This window comes from Dryobates pubescens, chromosome 7, assembly GCF_014839835.1.
Source record: "Dryobates pubescens isolate bDryPub1 chromosome 7, bDryPub1.pri, whole genome shotgun sequence".
In the NCBI taxonomy this organism is placed as follows: Eukaryota; Metazoa; Chordata; class Aves; order Piciformes; family Picidae; genus Dryobates; species Dryobates pubescens.
Window position 1 is genome coordinate 45,832,606 of NC_071618.1, and position 22,012 is coordinate 45,854,617.

Below are 22,012 nucleotides of genomic sequence, written 5' to 3' on the forward strand. Positions count from 1 at the left end.
CAGGATGTCTTTGGCCTTCTTAGCCACAAGGGAACATTGCCGGCTGTGGTCATCCTGTCCACCAGACCTGTCAGGTTCTTTTTCCCAGAGCTGCTTTCCAACAGGTCAGGCCCCAGCCTATACTGCTCCATGGTTTTCTTCTTTCTCAGATGCAAGACTAAACTCTCCAGCCTGTCCAGGTCCTGCTGAATGGCAGCACAGCCCTCAGCTGTGTCAGCCACTCCAACCAGTTTTGTGTTTGCAAACTTGCCAACAGTGCACTCGGTGCCCTCATCCAGGTCGTTGATGAATATATTGAATAGCACTGGTCCCAGTACCAGCCCCTGAGGGCCTCCAGCTAGATCCTGTCCCACTGACCACAACTCTCTGACTTCTTCCCATAAACCAGTTCTCAATCCACCTGACTACCTGATCATCCAGACCACACTGCCTCAGTTTAGCTGCAAGGATGCTGTGGGAGACAGTGTCAAATGCTTTACTGAATCAAGATAAACCTCATCCACTGCACTACCATCATCTATCCACCTGGTTATATCCTCATAAAAGGCTCAGATTGGTCAAACATGACTTCCCCTTCGGAAAAACCATGTTGACTGCTCCTAATGGCAGTCACATCCTTGATACACCTAGAAACTGCTCAGCATGTTGTTCCACCACCTATGGAGGTGAGGCTGACCAGTCACCCAGGTCCTTCTTGCCCTCTTTGAAGACTGGAGTGATGTTTTGTTTCCTCCAATCCTCAGGCACCTCTGCTGTTCCCCACAATTTGCCAAAGGTGATGGAGAGTGGCCTAGCAATGACTTCTGCCAGCTCCCTCAGCACCCAGGGTCAGGACCCATGGGTTTATGGATGTCCAGATTGCTCAACTTATGCCTAACCCAGACTTTAGAAAATTCTGTCATATTTACCATTCTGGTTTTAACAGACTTTGAAGTGGGTGTTGGGTCTGTAGGACTGCATCTCTGCAACTGGCTGATGTGATAAATGGGAGTAATGAGACACTTGAGGGAAATTGTAAAGGACTGGTGCCATTTACAAAGGTAGCAGTTGGAGAATGGCCTGCTTACAAGTAAGCACCTCATCATTATGCCTGACCTGAGCCTTTGTGCTGCTTTCAGAACAGAAGTTGAAGCTTTAGATACATCAGCACACTACAGAAATCGTTGAATTGCCACCAAGCCAAAACATATAAGTCCAGCTAAAGAGCTGCTTTGGACTCAAACTGGTTTTCTTTGTAGTACTATGCAATGAGACAGGGCTTTGCCAGGCTGTAGAGCACAGTGAACTTGCAGCTTAGCTTGTAAACTGCTTTGCTCTGCAGCCCTCAAGGGTTTTCTCCTCTGAGTATTTCATAGTACTTTGGGACATAAGTGATCCATGTGCCCAGAGCAGCATCAAGGAAGTGTTAACATTGCCCTGCCTTTTGACTTCAGGTTTTTCGAAAGAGGCAACAAAAGTGCAGCAGAAGTTAACTTGTAGAAACTAATACAGAGATGTTGCTGAACATAAAAGAAGAACACCATCTGCTTTAGTCACCTTTCAAGGGATATATTTACAGGCACCTCAGGGAATTATCAGTAAAGAGCAGGGAGCAATTACTTCTATTAGGCGAGCAAAACATGTTAAAATCTCTCTGGTTGTATAAGCAGCTATGTAGCTTGTGGCATTCAGATGGTTTGGAATAAAGTTATTTCCAATAAAGCTGAGTTGCTTTGAATTAAAAATGTTGGGGTGGTTTTGCATATTATGGTTTTGCTTCTGAAATAACGAAAGCACATTTTGCTTCAAATTGTTCACCCTTTGCTGCCCTGCTAGTAGGCATCTGCCCTGAGCAGGCTTGATCTTACAGCTCAGTGCGAGACGTTTTGCAAGCTCTTTGTGCTTATGTTTTACACCGATCTAAAACATCTGTATAGTTTTCTCTCAGTGAAGCTGAGAGGATTCTCTCTGTGGAGCAGTTGGCTTTGAATGACCCATCTGGGACCAATGAGATTACTTGCAGGGAGAAAGACTTAAGTGAGATTAATTTGGAGCCACGTTTTCAAAGATACTCTAGACGAGATGCCCACAGAATATGGCCATATAATTAATGCAGCTATATGTCAAAACCAGAGATTGCATATGAAAAGAAACCTCTCGGTTTTTTTCAGATAACAAGCAACATATTTGTGTCCTTTGAGAAGGCTGCTTGCTGCTGCTGCAGCCTTCAGGAATGACAGTCTGAAAAGCTATGTGTGGCTTGAATCTCAATATTTGACGGAACAATAAGATGTAGGCAGTTGAGGAGACCTGCAGTGCCTAGATGGTAACTTCTTGAGCTGGGTAATAGTCACACCTGAACGACTAATGACTGAATGCAGTGCTGGATCTGATGGTGAACTCATCAGTGACATCAAGGTTGGGGGCAGCCTGGGCTGCAGTGAACGTGTGCTGGTGGAATCAGCAGTCCTAGGGGATATGGGGCAGGAAAGAAATAGAGTGAGGACTCTAAATTTTAGGAACTTCCAACTACTTCCAGCTACTTAAGGAGTTAGTCAGTAGGACCCCATGGGAAAGGATCCCCAGGGGTGGAGGAGCAGAGCAGAGCTGGCAGATTACTAAGGATAGTTTCCTTTGAGAGTAAGACCCTCTTTACCCCTGTGAGTCGGAAATTGGGCAAGGAAGGGAAGAGGTGACCAACATGTCTGAACAGAGACCTGCTGGTCAAAATAAAGAGCAAGAGGGAACTGCACAGTGGAAGCAGGGACAGGTAACCTGGGAGGAGTATAGGAACTTTGCCTGGTTGTACAGGGATGAGGTCAGGAAGCCCAAGGCACAGCTAGAGCTGAACCTGGTAAAGGACAATGGCTCAATGTCCAGATTTAGACAGGTGACAAGTGGTGTCCCTCCAGGGTCTGTATGGGTACCAGTGCTTTTCAATGTCTTCAGCAATAATATAGACAGTGAGACTATGCATCCTCAGCAAGTCTGCAGATGATACCAATCCAAACAGTGTGGCTGGTAAGACTGAAGGACAAGATTCTATCCAGAAGGACCTGGACAGACTAGAGAAGTGGGCTAAGGAGAATCTCATGAGGTTCAATAATGCAAAGTTCAAGGTCATGTACCTAGGTCAGGGCAATCCTGACAGTGTGTGAGAGCAGCCCTGCACAAAAGGACTTGGAGATACTGGTGAATAAGAAGCTGAACATGAGCCAACAAACACACACTTGCAGCCCAGAATGCAAATCACATCCTGGGCTGAATCAAAAGAAGCATGGTCAGTAGATTGCCACTCTCCTCTAGTGAGACCTCATACAAGCCCTAGTGAGAGGGCTTGTAATGATAGGATGAGGGGCAATGGTTTTAACTGGAGCAGGCTAAATTTAGATTAGACCTAATGAGTTCTTTACAGTGAGAATGATGAAATACTGGAGCAGGTTGCCCAGGGATGTGGTTGAGGCCCTGTGTTTGGAGACAAAGACTGGACTTGTTGTGTCCCTGGGCAGCCTGATCTAGTTGGAGGTTTCCATGCTCACTGCAGGGAGCCAAGATGACTTTTGAGGGTGCCTTCCATCCTGATGCAATCTGTGAACTTGTGAAAATTTTAAGACTTTGGAGATGAAATACCACAACTATGATTTTAAGGTTATCTACCACAACAGGGTTTGTCTTATCATGATGGAAAGTATCAAGAAGAATGTGATGACCTATACTACCCTGCATGGGGACCTCACCTGGAGGGTTATTTATGTTGCTAGTATTTGAGATCAGTTCAGTAGCTGAACCCCATACTTAGAGAGGTCCAGTAGAGAAGCAGTACTCCATCTATATTCCCTGGCTTTATAGAATCATGGAATTATTTAGATTATTGTGGTGGTGAGAGAAGTTCAGTTCTGCGCCCCCCCCCCCCCCCCCCCCCCCCCAACCCCACGGCTAACTCAGTCAGAGAAGCAAGAAATGGACAGGAGCTATATTTTACAAGCAGGATGAAGTGCAGTGAATATATTCACAATATACAATATTTACAGTATATACAAAAATGCACAGCAAAGAATGTAACACAGGAAACCTGCCCTCCTCCAAGGGCTGTCCCCCCAAAACCCCCTTCTGCCCCTTCCTCCCTTTTTTCCCAAAAAGGGGTTAGAGAGGGAAAAGGTAATTAGTAAGGAGAAAATTCTGTTAGCTCAAAGCGTGTGCTAAGGAAAGAAAATAATTCGTTTCTTATCTCATTAGCTCAAGGTCAACTCCAGCCAGCACAGAAGAAAGACAGCAGCTGCTCAGGCAGACTGAAACAGAGACTGACTGACTGAGATTCAAGCTGAACCAAAACTAAAATTTAAAGTTGCATTCTACCAATGAAATTCGTTTAGAATATCTTTGTTTTCCTTTTCACACCAAAACATTCAGCCAGAGTGTTCCAGTAACTGTCCCTTTCTTAAAGGCACAGCCTAAAATGGTCACAATTATAAAAGACCTCTAAGGTTGTTGAGTGACACTGTTAACCTAGCACTGCTAAGTCCACCACTAAACCATGGCCCTTAGCACTGTATCTACATCTCTTTTAAATGCATTCAGGGATGATGTCTCAACCACTTGCCGGGCAGCCTGTTCCAGTGCTTGACGACCCTTTCTGTGAAGAAATTCTTCCTATCATCCAACCTAAACCTCCCCTTGTGCAATTTGATGCCATTTCCTCATACCCTATTGCTTGTTACTTGAGAGAAGAGACCAAACACTCACCTTGCTACAACTTCCTTTTGGGTAGTTGTAGACAACAATAATGTTTGCCCTGAGCCTCCTTTTCTCTAGGCTAAATAACCCCAGGTCTCTCAGCTGCTTCTCACAGGACTTGTTCTCTTTTATCTTGTTCTGTCTTGTCCTTATTTTTTGATCTCTGGTGGCAGATGCTACTAATTCATAGAAATAATTTCCAGTTTAGATTTTGTGGGGGTCTAAAATCAACAGGGCCAAGTGCATCTCCAGCCAGAAGTTACATCAGAGACAACTCTAATCCACAAGCCTTTGTTTTTGTAAACATCCCCTCCTCACCCAGGCAACTAACTCACAGAGGGCTCTCATACAATTGGGATTTCTCCTCTTACCCTGCCTCTCTCTTCATGCTTTGTGTGACATTGTGCAGTTTCCAGATATGCTGCTGTCTTGTCTGTGAAGGGTCAGAGCTTCCCTTGAATATGATGGATCCCCAGAGAGAGACACCTAAGAAAAACAACATGGAGCATCTAATTGGTAAGCCTCACTTTGTGTGCATGTGTGGTTTCTTAGTCAATAACAATTAAAGGGACCAAAACTAAGCAAACCAAAAAAATATGTTTGATCCTAGGTATTCATCATGTCTCCCATGTCTCTGGAGATGAAAATTTGGAATCTGCCACTCTGTGTAGCAGAGTAAATTGCCTCATACTGCTCTGCTAGTGTGCATCAGAATCTACTTTCCAGCAAAATCACCCCAGGGACTGAAAACCTGGGGCTCTTGATACACTTCTGTATGTAGGGCCAGGATGGAAATAAGTTAATCAGGGAATATGTTAATTAGGGAAGGTAGAAGAACTTTTCAGCCAAAACAGGACACTTGATGTGCTTGCACTTGCATGACCAACTCATGGTGGTCTCAGCAACCAAGGGAACTGCTGCCAAACCAAACTGTTGCTGGCAGTGTGTGCTGTTTCACCATTGTGTTTGGCCATAAACAAGGATAGTGTGGTGGGGCAAGCATGAGTCTTGGCAGGACTGATTTGGGTGATTGTAGAAAGCAGAAAGGCACACAGTGGTTACAAGACACTGAGTCTTCTCCGTCTCTTTGTTGCTATACTTGAGAGATTTTCGCCTGTGGTTCTTTTTATTCTTCACAAGACGACTTGGACTTTCTCTTCCAGTTTGACACCCACATCATGACTTTGGGTATCAAGTGTGTTTGTGATATACCATGATGCAGTGAATCTTGCAGGTGTCCTGTATCTTTCCCACAACTGCTGCTTCATAACCTTTCCGTAACATTTTGTAGTGCATTGCAATTCTTGATTTGGTCTAGACTGTAGACCCAAGTGAGTTTTTTTTAGTGGCTATGACTATTGTAATCCACATACAGGGATAACAAAACCAGGTGACTGATCGTGACCGTTTGAGGCTGTGCCTTTAAGAACAAACACTGCTGGAACACACTGGCTAAATGTTTTATGGTACTAGAACCAAAACATTCTGATATTCTAAACGAATTTCATTGGTGCATGGATAAAATGCAACTTTAGATTGTGGAGCAGTTGGAATTTTTTTTTCCTCAGTTCAGTTCGGTTTGGGAGTTGGGGGACTTTGGGTTTCAGCCTGTTCTCCCTGCCTGCTTCTCTGCGAACTGCTGGAGTTGGCCTTCAGATAAGCAAAAACTAATCCTGCATGGGCTTTTGAAGCTTACTAACAACTCTTTTCCTTAATAACTTGCCTTTCTTTCTCTCTAACCCCTTTTTGGGAAAAAAAGGGAGGTAGGTGGGGGAGAGAGGGGGTTACAGGGAGGGGATCCCTCCTCGGGGAGGGATTTTTTGCTGTATATTTCTGTGTATATATTGTAAATACCTGTATAGATTGTGTTATATATAACCTGCTTTCCATATATGCTTGTAAATATATAGCTTTGCTCTTCGACTGGGTTAGCTGTGGTTTCTTACTCTGTGGAGGAGGGAGAGCTAAGCCCTCTCTCAACCTACCACACTGATACATCGGGCTGTGACTGATCCATATACTTCACTATGTCATGTTTTTCTATTAACACAATTGTGTTTTAAAATTTCTATTTAAGTAATTTAAGTCTCTGTAGTCTTGTGGTTAAATTGTTTGGAAGTTTGTATTAATCAGAGAATATCTGTGGTGTCCTGGGGTGTGTCCAGCAGATTGAGGGAGGTTCTCCTCCACCCCTACTCTGCCCTAGTGACGCCCCACCTGGAATGTTGCATCCAGTTATGGGCTTCCCAGTTCAAGAGGGACAAGGATCTACTTGAGAGAGTTCAACAGAGGGCTACAAGGATACTTAAGGGACTTGATCACATGCCTTATGAGGAAAGGCTGAGAGACCTGGGGCTTTTTAGTGTGGAGAAAAGACTGAGAGGGGATCTAATCAATGTCTATAAATATCTGAGGGTTGGATGTCAAGAGGGAAGGTGATAAGACAAGGGGCAATGGACGTAAACTACAGCACAGAAAGTTCCACCTCAGCATGAGGAGGAACTTCTTCACCATAAGGGTCACAGAGCTCTGGAACAGGCTCCCCAGAGAGGCTGTGGAGTCTCCTTCTCTGGAGACTTTCAAGACCCATCTGAATATGTTCCTGTGTGACCTGCACTGGATTGTATGGTCCTGCTCTGGCAGGGGGGTTGCACTGGAAGATCTCCAGAGTTCCCTTCCAACCCCTAACATCCTGTGATCCTGTGTCTTTTGGGGAGCTAGGCCTAGATTCTGTATTAGGAAGGTAGACATTCATATCCTGTTTTTCTCATTGAAATCTATGGCTTTAGCTGGCATCAAGATCTCTAGGACTGTTCTTATGGAGAAGGATTAAGTTGTACTTTATAAGGCTTTGGATTTGTGCTTCTTGCCTGCAGTGGTAATAAGGATAAACCACTTTTACAGTGACAGAGAAATGGAGTCATCTTCTCTGGAGACTTCCAAAACATCCCTGGACATGGTCCTGTGAAATCTGATCTAGGCGAAGCTGCTTTAGCACATGAGTTGGACTAGAGGATCTCCAGAGATCCTTTCTGACCCCTACCATTCTGTCATTCCATGGTTCTGCGATAGGCGATATTGTGCACCCTACATCTTCTCAGCTGCTCAAATACCTGTCTGCAGAATGTAGGCATTTGTTCCCAGCCATGCTCCCCTGTCTGTGGACTGTGTCATTCCTAACAGGTATCTTCACAGTGGTCTCAGGTAAATGGTGGCTGATAATATGATCATACTACAATCCAAAATAGCTTTTGAGGAGGTTCTTCCTCATAACCAAGTTTGGCACTGGAGAAAAAGATCTTTAAGCATTTTTCTGTAAACTAATCATCTAGATGAAATAGAGAGTGTGAAGTGTTGAGTTCCACTGAAAAAAACCCACCCCTTTATGATTAATTTCTCCATGCTTTAGATTAATAATTATGAATTATGGCCTTTTGGGGAGTTTTCCTGATCTCTTTCTACTGATTAAAAAACACCTGACTGTTGGTACTTCATTGACCTGTTGTAACCTGAAGTTTATAACATGAAGGTCATAGCATGAAGCATTAAAGGTCTTCTCAATTAATACACGACCTTAAGGTTTGCGTGATAATTTGCTCAGGGTAACTCCTCAAATCATTCCTACCACTGATTGCAGAATTGCTGATGATACCTCATGAAACATCCAGGGATTTCAAATTACTGTTTGTTGGAAAGGGTTGGGAAGAGAGATGGACTCCCAGTGTAGCAATTCTGTGCTCCCAGAGAGGCCTGGAGCTTGGACGCAAATGTATTTGTATGTAAGCAATTAAATCTGCAGAAGGTACCTCAGAAGTAGAATGTGCAAAACTGCGAGCAGCAAAGGGCTTGGTTGTAACACCCTGGTCTGCAATTAACACTGCCAGCAGGCACAGGCCAGCTACGTGCTGAGGTACCCAGGAGAGGAAGGAGCTGCAAGAGGGCTCTGCTGTGTCTGCTCCAGGGCTGCTAGGGGTTTTCTGACAAACCTGTCAGTCCTGCTTTGCTGGTCTGTTAGCTTGTGCCTTACAGATCAAATAGCCTCATGCTGTTTCACTGTGGTGACAAGCTTTTTCTCACAAAGTATAAAATGAATTGCTTTATGGTCTACTTACCAGTTTTTATCTGCATGTGAGTTTTGTCTCCTGTCAGAAATTCCCAGTGCGAGCCTTCACCTTCCAAACAACATGTCCATTAGCACACCACATCTTTCCATCAACTTGGAGGAGGTTCACTGAAGAGACCTCTGAGCCTTCTTCCCTGTCTCCTGCCTCTTCTGATTGCACTGGGAAACATAGGCTGTGGTCTTCAGCTTCCCATCTGCTGATGCTCATGCCTGCAAAAATCCTCTTCTGGCCCAGACCTGGCAGCTGAGTAGCCCTCGGGGCTAGACAAACCTGTATCCCTGCTGCTTCTGCTTGTGTCTCCTCATCCAAGGCATTTCTGCACTCTGCTCTGCTGCCAGGACTGTCCTGTTTGCCCTCTTATGTGTCTCTTTGAGGACCTCAGCAGCCCCAGCGACTCCCCCCTTCAAAGAGCAGTTGCTCCTTGACCACCTTTTTCTTACAAAGAGCCTCCCAAACTTTCAGTCCTTGAACAGCAGCTCACCTCTGCCTTCTCTTCAAGCACTAAAATAAAGGAATTGTTCTGATACATGTTCTGAAATAATGAAATTGCATTATGTGAAATTTTGGGTTGAGATGAACTGAGCACAGTGAGAGAACTGCTGAGAAAGCATGAGCCTGCATTTTGACAGGCACTGATTTTGAAGCTGATGGGCCATCAATATTCCTCAAATGTTCATCCAAAGACAGCAGGAGTTCCCCTCATTCTCCTTGCTGCCTATTTCATACAAATTATATCTTCTACCCCAGCCATGGACAATGATGAAACACTGGAACAGGTTGCCTGGGGAGGTGGTTGAGGCCCCTTCCCTCCATATATTCAAGGTGAGGCTTGATGAGGCCCTGGGCAACCTGTTCCAGTTGAGGATGTCCCTGCTGACTGATTTATTTCTCCTTCACAGCCCCCAATTTTGTCAGTGCCGTCCATTTTCCCTCTTTATTTCTTACCGCAAAATGTGCTTTCTGATCCTTCTAACCTTTCGGGCAGAGTGGCTGTAAGGCTGGATCCTTACTTAGACCTTTTATGGCTTTCTGTAACTCATGGCAGAGAGGAAGAGAGTGTGACTCTGTGGACTTTGCAGCCCCTCATGACTGCCCTGAGCCAGATCTACATCTCTTGGATAACTCTTTTCAAATTTTTCATTAATTTCTCCTCTTCCTTATTTCTTTAATAGCTGACAGGAGGGGAGGAATTGGCATCTGTGGCTGGATCCTGGTTTCCCTTTCATTCCTCCTGGTGCTTATTACCCTTCCTATTTCCATCTGGGCATGTATCAAGGTGAGTTAGTGGGGTCTGAGGCACACAAAGAATGTTTTATTATCATCACTGTTAATTATGTTTATGGATTTATTGATTTTGTTATGAAAAGGCACTTCAAATTCATTTTCTGGAATTGTAAGGACTTGCAGCAAAGATGTGGTTCAGGACCAAGTTCCCTGTTCTTCCACTGATTTTCTGCATCACCACAACTAACTCTTCTAGTTTCTTGCAATTTTGACTTCCATTATAACACTGGGGGAATAAATCTACAACCTTTTTCTGAAGAACTCATATATGATGCTGCCAGCAAGAATAATTAGCATGAGCACATGGGAAAATGCATCTGTGCATTGAGCAGCTATGTAACCTAAACCTATTAAATGCCCCTTCAAGACATGGGCATGATATGATTCATTTCAAGAAATGTTTAGGGGTGAGTTACCAGACCGATTGCTCTGAACACCAGGCCCTTATACACTAACATGTTTGATTTGCATTACACCGTTTGATATCTTTTGTGACCTATTTACAGGGCTAGGGTCTGAGTTTTTCCATCAAAGCATGAGGTGAGGAGAAAAAGCCAAATGCCTGGTGATTGGAAGCCTTGCTGGTTGATTCCAATCACTAGTTGTACTTTTTTGCACGTTTGATGTGGATGCCAAAGATTACAACATTCAGACTAGAAAGCTAATTCAGACAGACTAATTCAGACAGAATGAGTTGTAAAATCTAAATGTAAAATCTCTTCCTAGGTTGTCAGAGAATATGAACGTGCTGTTGTCTTTCGGCTGGGACGTATACTGTCCAAGAAAGCAAAGGGACCAGGTGAACGCGTGTAGCTTTATTCTCTTACCATGCAGTGTCCTTTGCTTTTTTATTGTGATGCACTCTGACTGCACAGAGAATTGCGGAGGTCCTTCTTCATAGTGTGCTCAGGTGGCAAAGAAAGCCCACAGCGTCCTGGCTCATATTAGAAACGTTGTGGCCAGCAGAAACAGGCAGGTGATCATCCCCCTGTACTTTGCACTTTTGAGGCCACACCTCAAGTATTGTGTACAGTTCTGGGCCCCTCACTACAAGGAGGACATCGAGGTGCTGGAGTGTGTCCAGAGAAGGACAATGAGGCTCTTGAAGGGCCTGGAGCACATGACTTGTGCGGAGTGTCTGAGGGAGCTGGGGTTGTTCAGTCCAGAGAAGAGGAGGCTGAGGGGATTCCTCATCACCCTCTACAGCTACCTGAAGGGAGGTGGGAGTGAGGAGGGGGCCAGCCTCTTCTCTTTGGTGGCAAACAACAGGACTAGAGGAAATGGTTACAAGCTGCACCAGGGGAGATTCAGGCTGGATATTAGGAAATATTTCTTCACTGAAAGGGTTCTCAAATATTAGAATGGTCTGCCCAGGGCTGTGGTGGAGTCACTGTCCCTGGAGGTGTTTAAGCATTTAGAGGCATGGCTTGGTTGGCTGGATCGAAGTTTGGACTGGATGATCTTTCAGGTCTCTTCCAACCAGATGTATTCTGTGATTCTGTGATACCATAGGAGGGGAATGCGATGGTCCACTCTGTTGCAGTTCCTTTGCCTGCAGACTGTTTTTCTGAAGAGAAGGTACAGCCACCCCACTGTCATATACAGTGGTATCATATACAGCTTTGCTGTTGAGTAGATTGGACAACAGAAGGTTGAGCTCATGCTGCAGAAGCTGGCAAGTGACCAGGGAGTCTTCAGCTCTGCCACAGACTTTTTTGAGTGACTGTGGCCACTCTCACTGTACCTCACTTCCAATAATGTTTGCTGCTGCCAGCTCTTCAGCTGTTTTCTGCTCTGAAAACAGGGAATGTATCAGGGCAGGGACACTGCATCAATACAAAGTTTGTTATGCTTACCTAGAGTCAGGTTGCAACACACAAATACAAAGCCAACCCAACAATGTGAGGTATTCACATTGGGGCAGTTACCCTCTGTGCAATGAAACTGGGCAAACTAGAATTTGAAATAAACCAAAAAAGGTCATTTTTCAGGTGCTGCCCTTCTCAAATAAAAACCAAGTGGTCCAAAGAGCAGCTTGGGCAAGTGCAGAGCTCTTCTGCACGACTCTGGGCACCTAAGCAAATTGTTGAGGTTAGAAACATGTCAATTCTCCCCTTCTAATGAAAGGAAAGTGGGGACTCCACTGCATATGGCATATGTTGGGACAACATTCCTTGTGTGGGAGCTTGCAGGTGCTGCAGGAATCTGGACCTGGGGGTTGTCTTTCCTGGGGGCACACATAGTGTGCCAGAAACAGCTTATGATTTAAAAAGGAAACTAAACAAAGGCATGGAAGGAATTTTTGCCAAGAGTCTCAAGACAGGTTTGAGACCAGAACTGCGATGTGCCTTGGGCCATTAAGTTCTAATGGGAGATTCATTCCCCATTCTGTGGACATTTCCATATGTGTGTTTTGTACAGGATACCTAGTTCTAGACCTAGCTTTCAAAAGCATTTAATCTAATAATTTTTATTTTCAGGTTTGATCTTCATAATTCCATGTACTGATACATTTATAAAGGTTGACCTTAGAACAGTTACCTGCAGCATTCCTCCACAAGAGGTAACTATTCCCTAGCAGCCATCTAAGACAGAAATAAAAAGTAAAGCTGATTCATGGCACGGTCAGAAATAATGTAGGTGTTCTATTGTCTCGCAGCTGTGAACCACCATGCAAGATTTAGCTTATTTGCTGTATTTTCTGACTTGTAAACTGCTTACAACACTTCGACATATGAGAACCTGCACATTCGTTACTGCAGGTCCAGCAAACTCCTCTTACTTGATGTTCAGAACTGTGAGACCAAAGGGAAGGGGATTAGAACTGCAAATGCAGAGAGGACAGGAGGCGAGAGCCTAAGAAATTCCCAGTTACATTGTTATTCCAAACATTGAAATGAAGTAATGAACTAGCATAAGATACCCAGAAATGACTGTCCTAATAAAATTGGATCTGACATGCAGCTCATTCAAACAAACTTTCAAGAATGTGGTAGTCTCTGCTTGAGGGTACTTGCGTTTTTGAAGAGGCAGCTTGCGCATGGGTGACAAACCTTAAATTAACAGGACGCAGCAGACAAATCATACACAAAACTGTTTCAAGCAGGAACGATGGGGTGGGTTGGCAAACACTGACTAAAGCATTTAATCCAAAGAACAAGCTGCTGAGCTATTCCTGTCCTCCTGATAAAGATTTGGCTCCATGTGTGCCCAGCCGCACTGCAACACAATGCTTCTCATCATGGCGTTGGCACTGTTGTCTCCTTCCTTACACGAAGAGCAGAGGGAAAAGAGGTGGCCCCAATAACCCTTTGGGATTTCCCATTGTGTTCCCCAGGAGCTCTTTGTTGAACCATTATCTTTCCATAATTAATCACAAAAAGCCTTTACTCAGAGCGCAGATTGCAGGAGTGCATGTGATGAAAAGATTGAAAGGAAGATGGTTGCAGTACTTGGGCTGTACAAGGCTAAAAGCTTTTGGCAAGGCTGCACTGGTTGGCAGGACTTCTGTGGAGCATTGACTTTCAGGCAGATGATGCTGAGGAGGGAAGAGACAGCATCATTAGTGCCCTGATGAGGCTAACTGCCTGCTGAGGCACAGGGGACTTGTCTGCAAAAGGTGACACAACTCCTCTATGAATAAATATTTTCCAGAGGTTTGCCTCACAATTTCTTGCATTTTACTTTTATTTTTGTTTTAATTTGCTGCTTTTTCTTACAAATACATAGTTTTGGAGAAGTAATGGACAGCTTCCAAGAAGCCATTTCTCGGGGGTATGACAAAGAAACCAAAACAAATTGCTAGTTCCCTTGAGGAGGGTGTGTTCTTGGATCCTTTCCTAATTCTGTACATTTCTTGAATGCAGATTCTCACAAAAGATGCTGTTACTACCCAAGTCGATGGGGTGGTGTATTACAGGATTCACAGTGCTGTCAGTGCTGTTGCTAACATCACTGATGTCCACTCAGCTACCTTCCTCTTGGCACAGACAACCCTGAGAAATGTTCTAGGTACACAGAGCTTGGCTCAGCTCCTGGCAGGTCGTGAGGAGATTGCACATGGTATCCAGGTAAATCTGTCACTCAAAAGTTACTGAGAAGCATGATCACATCTTGGGACTAGCAATTGGAAATAATTTCTCTTTCTTTCTTCATCAATGCTAACTAAATTTTCTTATCTTTTTTTTTTTTGTCTTTTTCTTTTTCTTTTTTGCCCTGCAATTATACATCCCATTACTTAGTGTCAGAAAGAGTTATTCCAGAAGTATTTCCCAGGTTTCTATAGAAGAGTTATTTTCTGTCAAGAAGTAACAAAAATTCTGAAATCATCCAGTGACTTGAATAAATCAGTTTAATCTTTCCACACAGGGTACTGCAAGTGCTGAGAAAGAAATCTGCTGCTTGTGGGAAGCTCTATCTTGAGCAGACCCTTGATTGAGATTTAATCAAGGCAAGGCTTATAGCTCCTGTCATGACAACCAGAAGTACAGAACTGAACTGCTTTATGTCTTCAAAATGCCATCTGTTTTGCATTTTTAATTGGTAGCATAGGAGGGAGCAGAGAAGAAACCCAAAACCTGATTTACTCTTTTTTCAGTCAGAGATGAGACACAATCAAATCAAAGAGAGATTGCACTCCTCTCCATCCAGGAGAGTAACCATGGGCAGAGCAAGGGACACAGTGGTGATACAGATTATAGTAGCACCTGGGAGTCTAAGCACAAAGAGCATGTCAGTGCTGCAGGGCTGTGCTGTTTCTTTCACCCATGTGTGCCTTTATGTGCTTTAACAGTGTTGTGCTCGCTAGAAGCCTCTGTAGTACTACTTTGTAAAAGGGAGAAGTTTGCTAAGTGTCCTCCCAAAGAAAAGATGGAGATTATAGTTTAGGAAACAGTAGAAAAGCCAAATAGAAGAGACTAGTGTTGATCAGCAGGAGTTTCCTGCGCTCATAGTACAACACATTGGGTGTCAGTGCTCCTGGAGGGCTCCAGCTTTCTGTTGTGCAGTTTCACATGCTGCCTTCCTTGCTGTCCAAGTGGCAGGGCGTGCCATGAGGTCATCTCTTTGTTCTCACTCTGCTTTTTATGGTGGTTTGTGTGTTTGTCCCTAAGGCTATCCTTGACAGTGCCACAGAGCACTGGGGAATCAAAGTGTCTCGAGTGGAGATCAAAGATGTCAGAATTCCTGTGGCCATGCAGAGGGCAATGGCAGCTGAAGCAGAGGCTGCCCGAGAGGCAAGAGCAAAGGTAAGATCTGCAGCACTGTCTACCCCAACCTCCTGTATCATCATTCCAGGCATCCAAGTGCTTGTTCGTTTTCTCCCATTCCGAAGGTGGATTTCTCTTACTTTGCAGGTTGTGGCAGCAGAGGGAGAAATGAATGCTTCTAAAGCTCTCAAGCAGGCCTCCATGGTGCTGTCTGAGTCTCCAGCAGGTCTTCAGCTCCGCTACTTGCAGACACTTACAACCTTAGCAGCAGAGAATAATTCCACCATTGTCTTTCCTCTCCCTATAAATATGCTTGAGAGTTTGTGGCAGAAAAATAGAGGGGGATAGAGAGTGTACTACACTAGTTACTTGGGCAGAGGTTTAAAGGGTTTCCTAAGAACCAAGGAGTTCCAGATTACCAGAGTTAAAGTTAAACCCATGACTGGGTTTTCTGTACCAAAAGAAGAGTTAAAATAGTTTACTAACCCACACATAGCTCCCACATTAGGCGACTGCATTTGCAAAGTTCAGGCACAAAACACTTTCAGCTTAGGCTCGTCTCCAAGTGAAAATGAAGAAAATATGTAAAATGTAATAAAATATGTACAATGTAAGATTTTATGCAAAACTTTAATGATGCTTTCACCACATTTTACAGAGTCTTCAATGTAACAATTATTTGGTGAATTGTCTGCTAAGCAAGAACTTCTGAGCAATGGATGTACTCCACACAGCAAAGGGTCACATGCTGGTATTTAACTCAAGTCCTGTGAAGTGAAATGAAGGATTTGGCCCCTAGCCTTAAAGGTATTCTCTTATATATCATGAAACAGTGGCACAGGCTTTTCTAAAGTGAGCCTTCCCCACTCTCCCCCCATGCAGTGCCTGGCAGCTGAGCAGGGGGCATGGCTGGTATCTGAGTTCAGCTGCTTTATAACTGAGTTTATAGGCTTCAAAAAGAGTCAGGCAGTTCACATTGCTGGCACACCATGATGGGCTGTCTGATATGAATCTGAAGGCTGTTGGACTAGCTGTTCTGGTAGGTGCTGCTGTCATGTACTGTCTTTTCCATCCAAGGGTCACTGCTGCCCCTTGTATCTGCCGGGGTCATTTGACTCAAAATTAACCACATTAGCATGGTTTTACAAGTTATCATATCACTGATAGAGGCCCTTCTTATTTTTACTGCAGTGTAACACAAGCAGTCCACGGGGGAAAATTTTGTGCTCAGTACCTGCTGGCACAAAGACTGTGACATGAGCACCTGAGAATGGTGACCTGTTCAGCAAACACAGCATTTGATTGCAGCTCTTCACTACTTCAGACATGATTGCCAAGTGGCAATTTGCTGGTGAACTAAAAAAGTAAAACCTGCCTTTGAGGAACATCTACTTTACAGTGTTAGCAAAACATTTTATACAACCTTTTTTCTTAACTTTAAGCAAAGAAGTTTTCAGAATTGGAGTTATTTTTTCATCAACTTAGTTGGCCATATGTGGAAGTCTTTAGAACCGTGGCAGCAAAACCACCTTTCCCCAACAAATTTGCATCTTCAGAGCTGTTTGCATAGCCACAGCAGCAGCAATTCATTAGGAAAATGTAACCAGACATTCTTCTTTTTTTTTTTCTTTTTCTTTTTTTAAGTAATGCAAACTAATTAAACTCATTAAAAAAAGGAAAAAAACCAAACCCAACCAACCAACCAAAAACACCTTGAAAGGCTCTTGACTTCAGAGTGCAATTGAAAAGCAATTCTCTGCTCTTAGTGAGCTACCAGCACAAACTAGCTCATGCATGACTCCTGCGTCAGGCACAGGACACAGGCCAGGCACATTCATCCCTGATGCTTGGTCACTTCCAGTTCCAGCTTCAGAAGTGTGTATGGAAATCCTGCTATGGTATAGGCAGGGTCACTCCTTCCCCTACATGAGGACTCACAATTAAAATCAGAAATACACTGAAGTGATGAAGCATGAGTCTTAGTATTTCTGGTGTGTTTGGGTTGGGTTTTGTTTGTTTGTTTGTTTTAGCAGCAGTATAATACAGGGTTTACTTGGTATGTCTATGAATGCCCAGTCTTCTTTTTGACCCATGCAAATTTCTGGGTCTCTGTCCAGTAACAATGACTGCAGCAAGTCATCAGCTCTGAAATCTGCATTTCACAGAATCACAGAATGTTAGGGTCTGGAAGGGACCTCAAGCGATCATCTAGTCCACCCCCCCTGCAGGATAATTGTGCTGTTGCAGAATAGAATAGACTAGGTTGGAAGAGACCTTCAAGATCATCGTGTCCAACCTATCATCCAACACCACCTAATCAACTAAACCATGCAACCAAGCACCCCATCAAGTCTCCTCCTGAACACCTCCAATGATGGTGACTACCACCTCCCCAGGCAGCCCATTCCAATGGGCAATCACTCTCTCTGTGTAGAACTTCCTCCTAACCTCCAGCCTAAACCTCCCCTGGTGTAGCCTGAGACTGTGTCCTCTTGTTCTGGTGCTGGCTGCCTGTCTACAGTCTCCCTTAAGGTAGTTGTAGAGAGCAATAAGATCTCCCCTGAGTCTTCTCCTCTCCAGGCTAAGCAACCCCAGCTCCCTCAGCCTCTCCTCACAGGGCTGTGTTCCAAACCCCTCACCAACTTTGTTGCCCTTCTTTGGACACCTTCCAGCAAGTCAACCTCCTTCCTAAACTGAGGGGCCCAGAACTGGACACAGTACTCGAGGTGCAGCCTAACCAGTGCAGTGTACAGGGGCAGAATGACCTCCCTGCTCCTACTGGACACACCGTTCCTGATGCAGGCCAGGATGCCACTGGCCCTCCTAGCTGCCTGGGTCATGGATCAGGAAGACAAATTCCTGCTCTCTCTTCAGTAGTCGGTGCCAATAACCAAAAGTAGTAGAGTAACTACAATTTTTATTATATTATCACCACCCTCTCATACATCTACAAGCAGATACTGCAGTCAGAAAAACCGATAGCAACAGAGGCAGCTCTGCAATCATAGAATCATAGGAGAGAGCAAGGGAAAAGGGAAGAAAACTGTCTCTGCAGCCAATTTATAGGGATGCAGGACTTATAGGAATGAAATACACCTTCCAGTCCACCTGCTGGACACTGGACCTTCTGGAGGTCTGCAACTTTGTGGTTTTTAAAGGCTGCGAACTACCACAGAGACTGAAAAAATACCCAAAAACAAAGGAGAAAGAGAATGTGTTTATCTTGTATTTCAGATTGTTCAGACTCATAGTGGTCTTAAAAGATGGGGTGGTCTTATTTCTAAATATAATCTGATATGTCATGCACAACTATGGTGATAAAATTCAACATTAAACAATCTTAAATTACAAGTGAAACACCACGGTCCGGAAAGCTGTGCAAACTCTGCTTTCTGAAGTAATATATTACAAGTCTGGTATTCAAAATAAAATCTGAAGAGTAGAATGAAAACCTGAGGTAGAACATTCTAGTAAGATGTCTGAAAAATTTATGCAAAGTGCTGATCTGTGAAACCTAACACTAAAAACTCCTATCTATTTCTTGCTAGAATTTACATTAATTCTACATATGGTACTTACAGGGCAGAGAAAAGTCAGCCTTCAGTGCTGTCTGTTGGTTTAGATCTGCGTTGTTCCAAAGAATAATGTAGTATTACAGGTTTTCTCGTAATGTGTAAGACCTTTCTATTGTTCCTATTCTACATGCGACACCAAATATTAATTTTGTTCAAGGAACAAAAAGGTGGATGAGAATTACTTGAGGAAATCACAGCTCACAGGATGTCAGGGTTTGGAAGGTACTCAAAGAGATCATCGAGTCCAACCCAGAGCAGGACCATACAATCTAGCTCACAGAACCTCCTCTGGTGCAGCCTGAGACTGTGTCCTCTTGTTCTGGTACTGGCTGCCTGGGAGAAGAGACCAACATCCGTCTGTCTACAACCTCCCTTCAGGTAGTTGTAGAGAGCAATAAGGTCACCCCTGAGCCTCCTCTTCTCCAGGCTAAGCAACCCCAGCTCCCTCAGCCTCTCCTCACAGGGCTGTGTTCCAAACCCCTCACCAACTTTGTTGCTCTTCTCTGGACTCGTTCCAGCAAGTCAACCTCCTTCCTAAACTGAGGGGCCCAGAACTGGACACAGTACTCGAGGTGCGGCCTAACCAGTGCAGTGTACAGGGGCAGAATGACCTCCCTGCTCCTGCTGGCCACACTGTTCCTGATGCAGGCCAGGATGCCATTGGCCCTCTTAGCTGCCTGGGCACACTGCAGGCTCATGTTCAGTCTACCGTCAACCAGCACCCCCAAGTCCCTCTCTGCCTGGCTCTTCTCCAGCCACTCTGACCCCAGCCTGTAGCTCTGCATGGGGTTGTTGTGGCCAAGGTGCAGAACCCGGCACTTGGATGTGTTAAATCTCATGCCCTTGGACTCTGCCCATCTGCCCAGCCTATTGAGGTTCGAATAATATTATCTCCCAGCTGCCAAGACACAAGATCTTTCCAGTGCTGACCTACAAGTTGTGAGCACAAATGCACTGGGGGCAAGAACTCTAAATCCTCTTAGATCGTGTAGATTTTTCTGGAGAGATTAATGAAACTTTCCACCACGGTACTGTGGTGACTGGTGTTTCGGTCACATTGTCATTCTCCTGCTTAGGGAAAGCCCTGGGTATGATTCATGCTGTCTCTGGGTTTACAGAGTGTGGTCCTGATTTTTGGGTAGGAACTGGACAGACATTGGACATGGATGAGAAGTCATGTGCCATGGCACATATGGGGTGCTATTGCCAGTCCCAAGGATAAAGATCAAAGGATTGAGATAATTATTCTGTTCCGGGCAGGGAAGATTTTGAAATCATTAAAATTGTTTTTTAAAGGCAGTGTCTGTCTGCCAAACTCTAAACTGGCAATCACACCATACCACAGCGATTGAAGTCTAAGATGTCATCTGACAGCCCTTCTAGAAATTACTTTGAAGAACAACAGTATTCAGTGATGCTGCTGATAAGGTTCACATGGGGACAGCTGGGTGGTAAGCCTGCAGAAGGATATTGTCTGAGAACAGCGTCAATATTTACACTGCAGCCTAAAGAAACAGAAAGCCTTCTTTGTTGTTACCACAATTATTAAAAGAAAATTCCAAAGTTTTCCTTTGTTCACTGACTTCAGGCAAATCACTGTGAGCAACTCAGCCTGTTCTGCAAGGGTTACAAGTGCTTGAAAATTAATTAATACACATTTAAAATCTTTGTCGAGTATCAAAACAAAGGCCAGTGGATATGTCTACCACAGGAAAAAAGAGTGCCTCAATAACAGCAGTTCATAAAGTGAAACAGCTGATGCAGAAACCTCAATATCTGGACTATGCATAGTTTTGGAGGGTTTGTCTTAAGCTAACGCTGGTTTGGAGCCATAAAGTGAATGCAGATGGAACACATTTTCTGGTTTAGTTTCACCTGAGCAGATTGAAGCTCGTGTGCTCTGGGATTGCTTCATAATGTGAACAAAAGGAACCTACCTCTAAGATGGACTGGACAGTGAGGTAGCTGTATCAAATGAGCCTTGCAAGAAATCAGTGTTCTTGCAAGCCTAGCACAGAAGTATATCTGACCCTTTTTTCTATACTAAGAGAAAGCATCTGCACGGTTCTCATACTGGCTAACATTTAGTCAATCTATTTTTCCTCCAGGTGAATAAAAGAAGAAAAACCCTTTGATACTTAATTGTTTTAAGGATTCTGTGGATTTTTGCCTCATAGTAGTCAAAGACAGCCTTCTGTGTGCTATTGACAAACTTCACCTCATATACTGCAACAAACAACTGAGTGGGGCCAGATGGAAACATGACTTTGCATCCACAACCTGAAAACCAGCTATGCTCTTACCAGATTTTTATACAGAGACCACTCTTGCATGACCAAAGAGAAGATGGTGGAGGAAGTTAATTAAGAGCAGCAGTAGCTGTGGACCATGTTAAGACTCTTGTCATCTTCAAAGACTTCTAGGTCTTACATGGCTACCACCCAAGGTAAGGGATTGATTCAATCCCTGAGCACTCTCAGTCAGTAAAGCAGAAGAAGAAATGTGTATGAATGGTCCTTTCTTTTTGCTCCAGCCAAAAAAAACCCCAAGAATCCAAAATAAATTCTAACCAACCGAAAAAAAAACCCCAAACCCCAAAACAAAAACAAACAAACAAACAAAACCCTAAAAAACCCCAACTCAACCAAACAAAAACCCCCCAAAAATTAACATCCAGAAGTGACTGTCCTTTCCAGTAGGTGTCTGTCCTTTCCTCTAGAAACACCAATGGCATTATCCCAGCTGAGAAGTAAACAATTTGCAGAAGACTACAACACAGCCAGCATGGATTTCTTACTCCTGAAGTCACAGGAAAAGTAGCTTTGTACTGGGGAGGGTCATACCAAAATCTTCCTGTTGTGCCAGTCTTTATCAGAGGGGAGGAGAGGACCTTTCCATTGTCTGAGCTGGCTTGTTTGTCAAGGGACTGAGGTCTGCTTGCACAGCTATACAAATATCTATGTGGGAACTCATAGTAAGACAATTTCACAGATCACTTTCTAAAAGGGACCTCATAAAATCCATGTTTTTGCCTTCACTTTTTTTCAATAGGATTTGCACAAATTTGCTTCTTTATGAAGTACAATGTATACTATGTGTACACATAATG

At 44.0% G+C, this 22,012-nt stretch overlaps 1 protein-coding gene across 1 annotated transcript; it reads left to right on the forward strand.

The window, feature by feature from the left end:
* Positions 1–5,177: 5,177 nt before the first annotated feature.
* STOML3 (stomatin like 3) lies at positions 5,178–15,679 on the forward strand. Its single transcript, XM_009908667.2, has 7 exons — positions 5,178–5,229; positions 10,010–10,113; positions 10,848–10,920; positions 12,602–12,684; positions 13,988–14,191; positions 15,233–15,367; positions 15,476–15,679. Exons 1-7 carry the CDS (start codon positions 5,178–5,180, stop codon positions 15,674–15,676), a joined length of 852 nt encoding a protein of 283 aa, XP_009906969.1. The 3' UTR covers positions 15,677–15,679.
* Positions 15,680–22,012: the final 6,333 nt, after the last annotated feature.

Coding starts and splice junctions, on each gene's coding strand:
- STOML3 (XM_009908667.2), top strand. CDS start 5,178: ATGGATCCCCAGAGAGAGACACCTAAGAAAAACAACATGGAGCATCTA. Junction 5,230..10,009: donor CAACATGGAGCATCTAATTG/GTAAGCCTCACT, acceptor TTTCTTTAATAG/CTGACAGGAGGGGAGGAATT. Junction 10,921..12,601: donor CAAGAAAGCAAAGGGACCAG/GTGAACGCGTGT, acceptor TTTTATTTTCAG/GTTTGATCTTCATAATTCCA.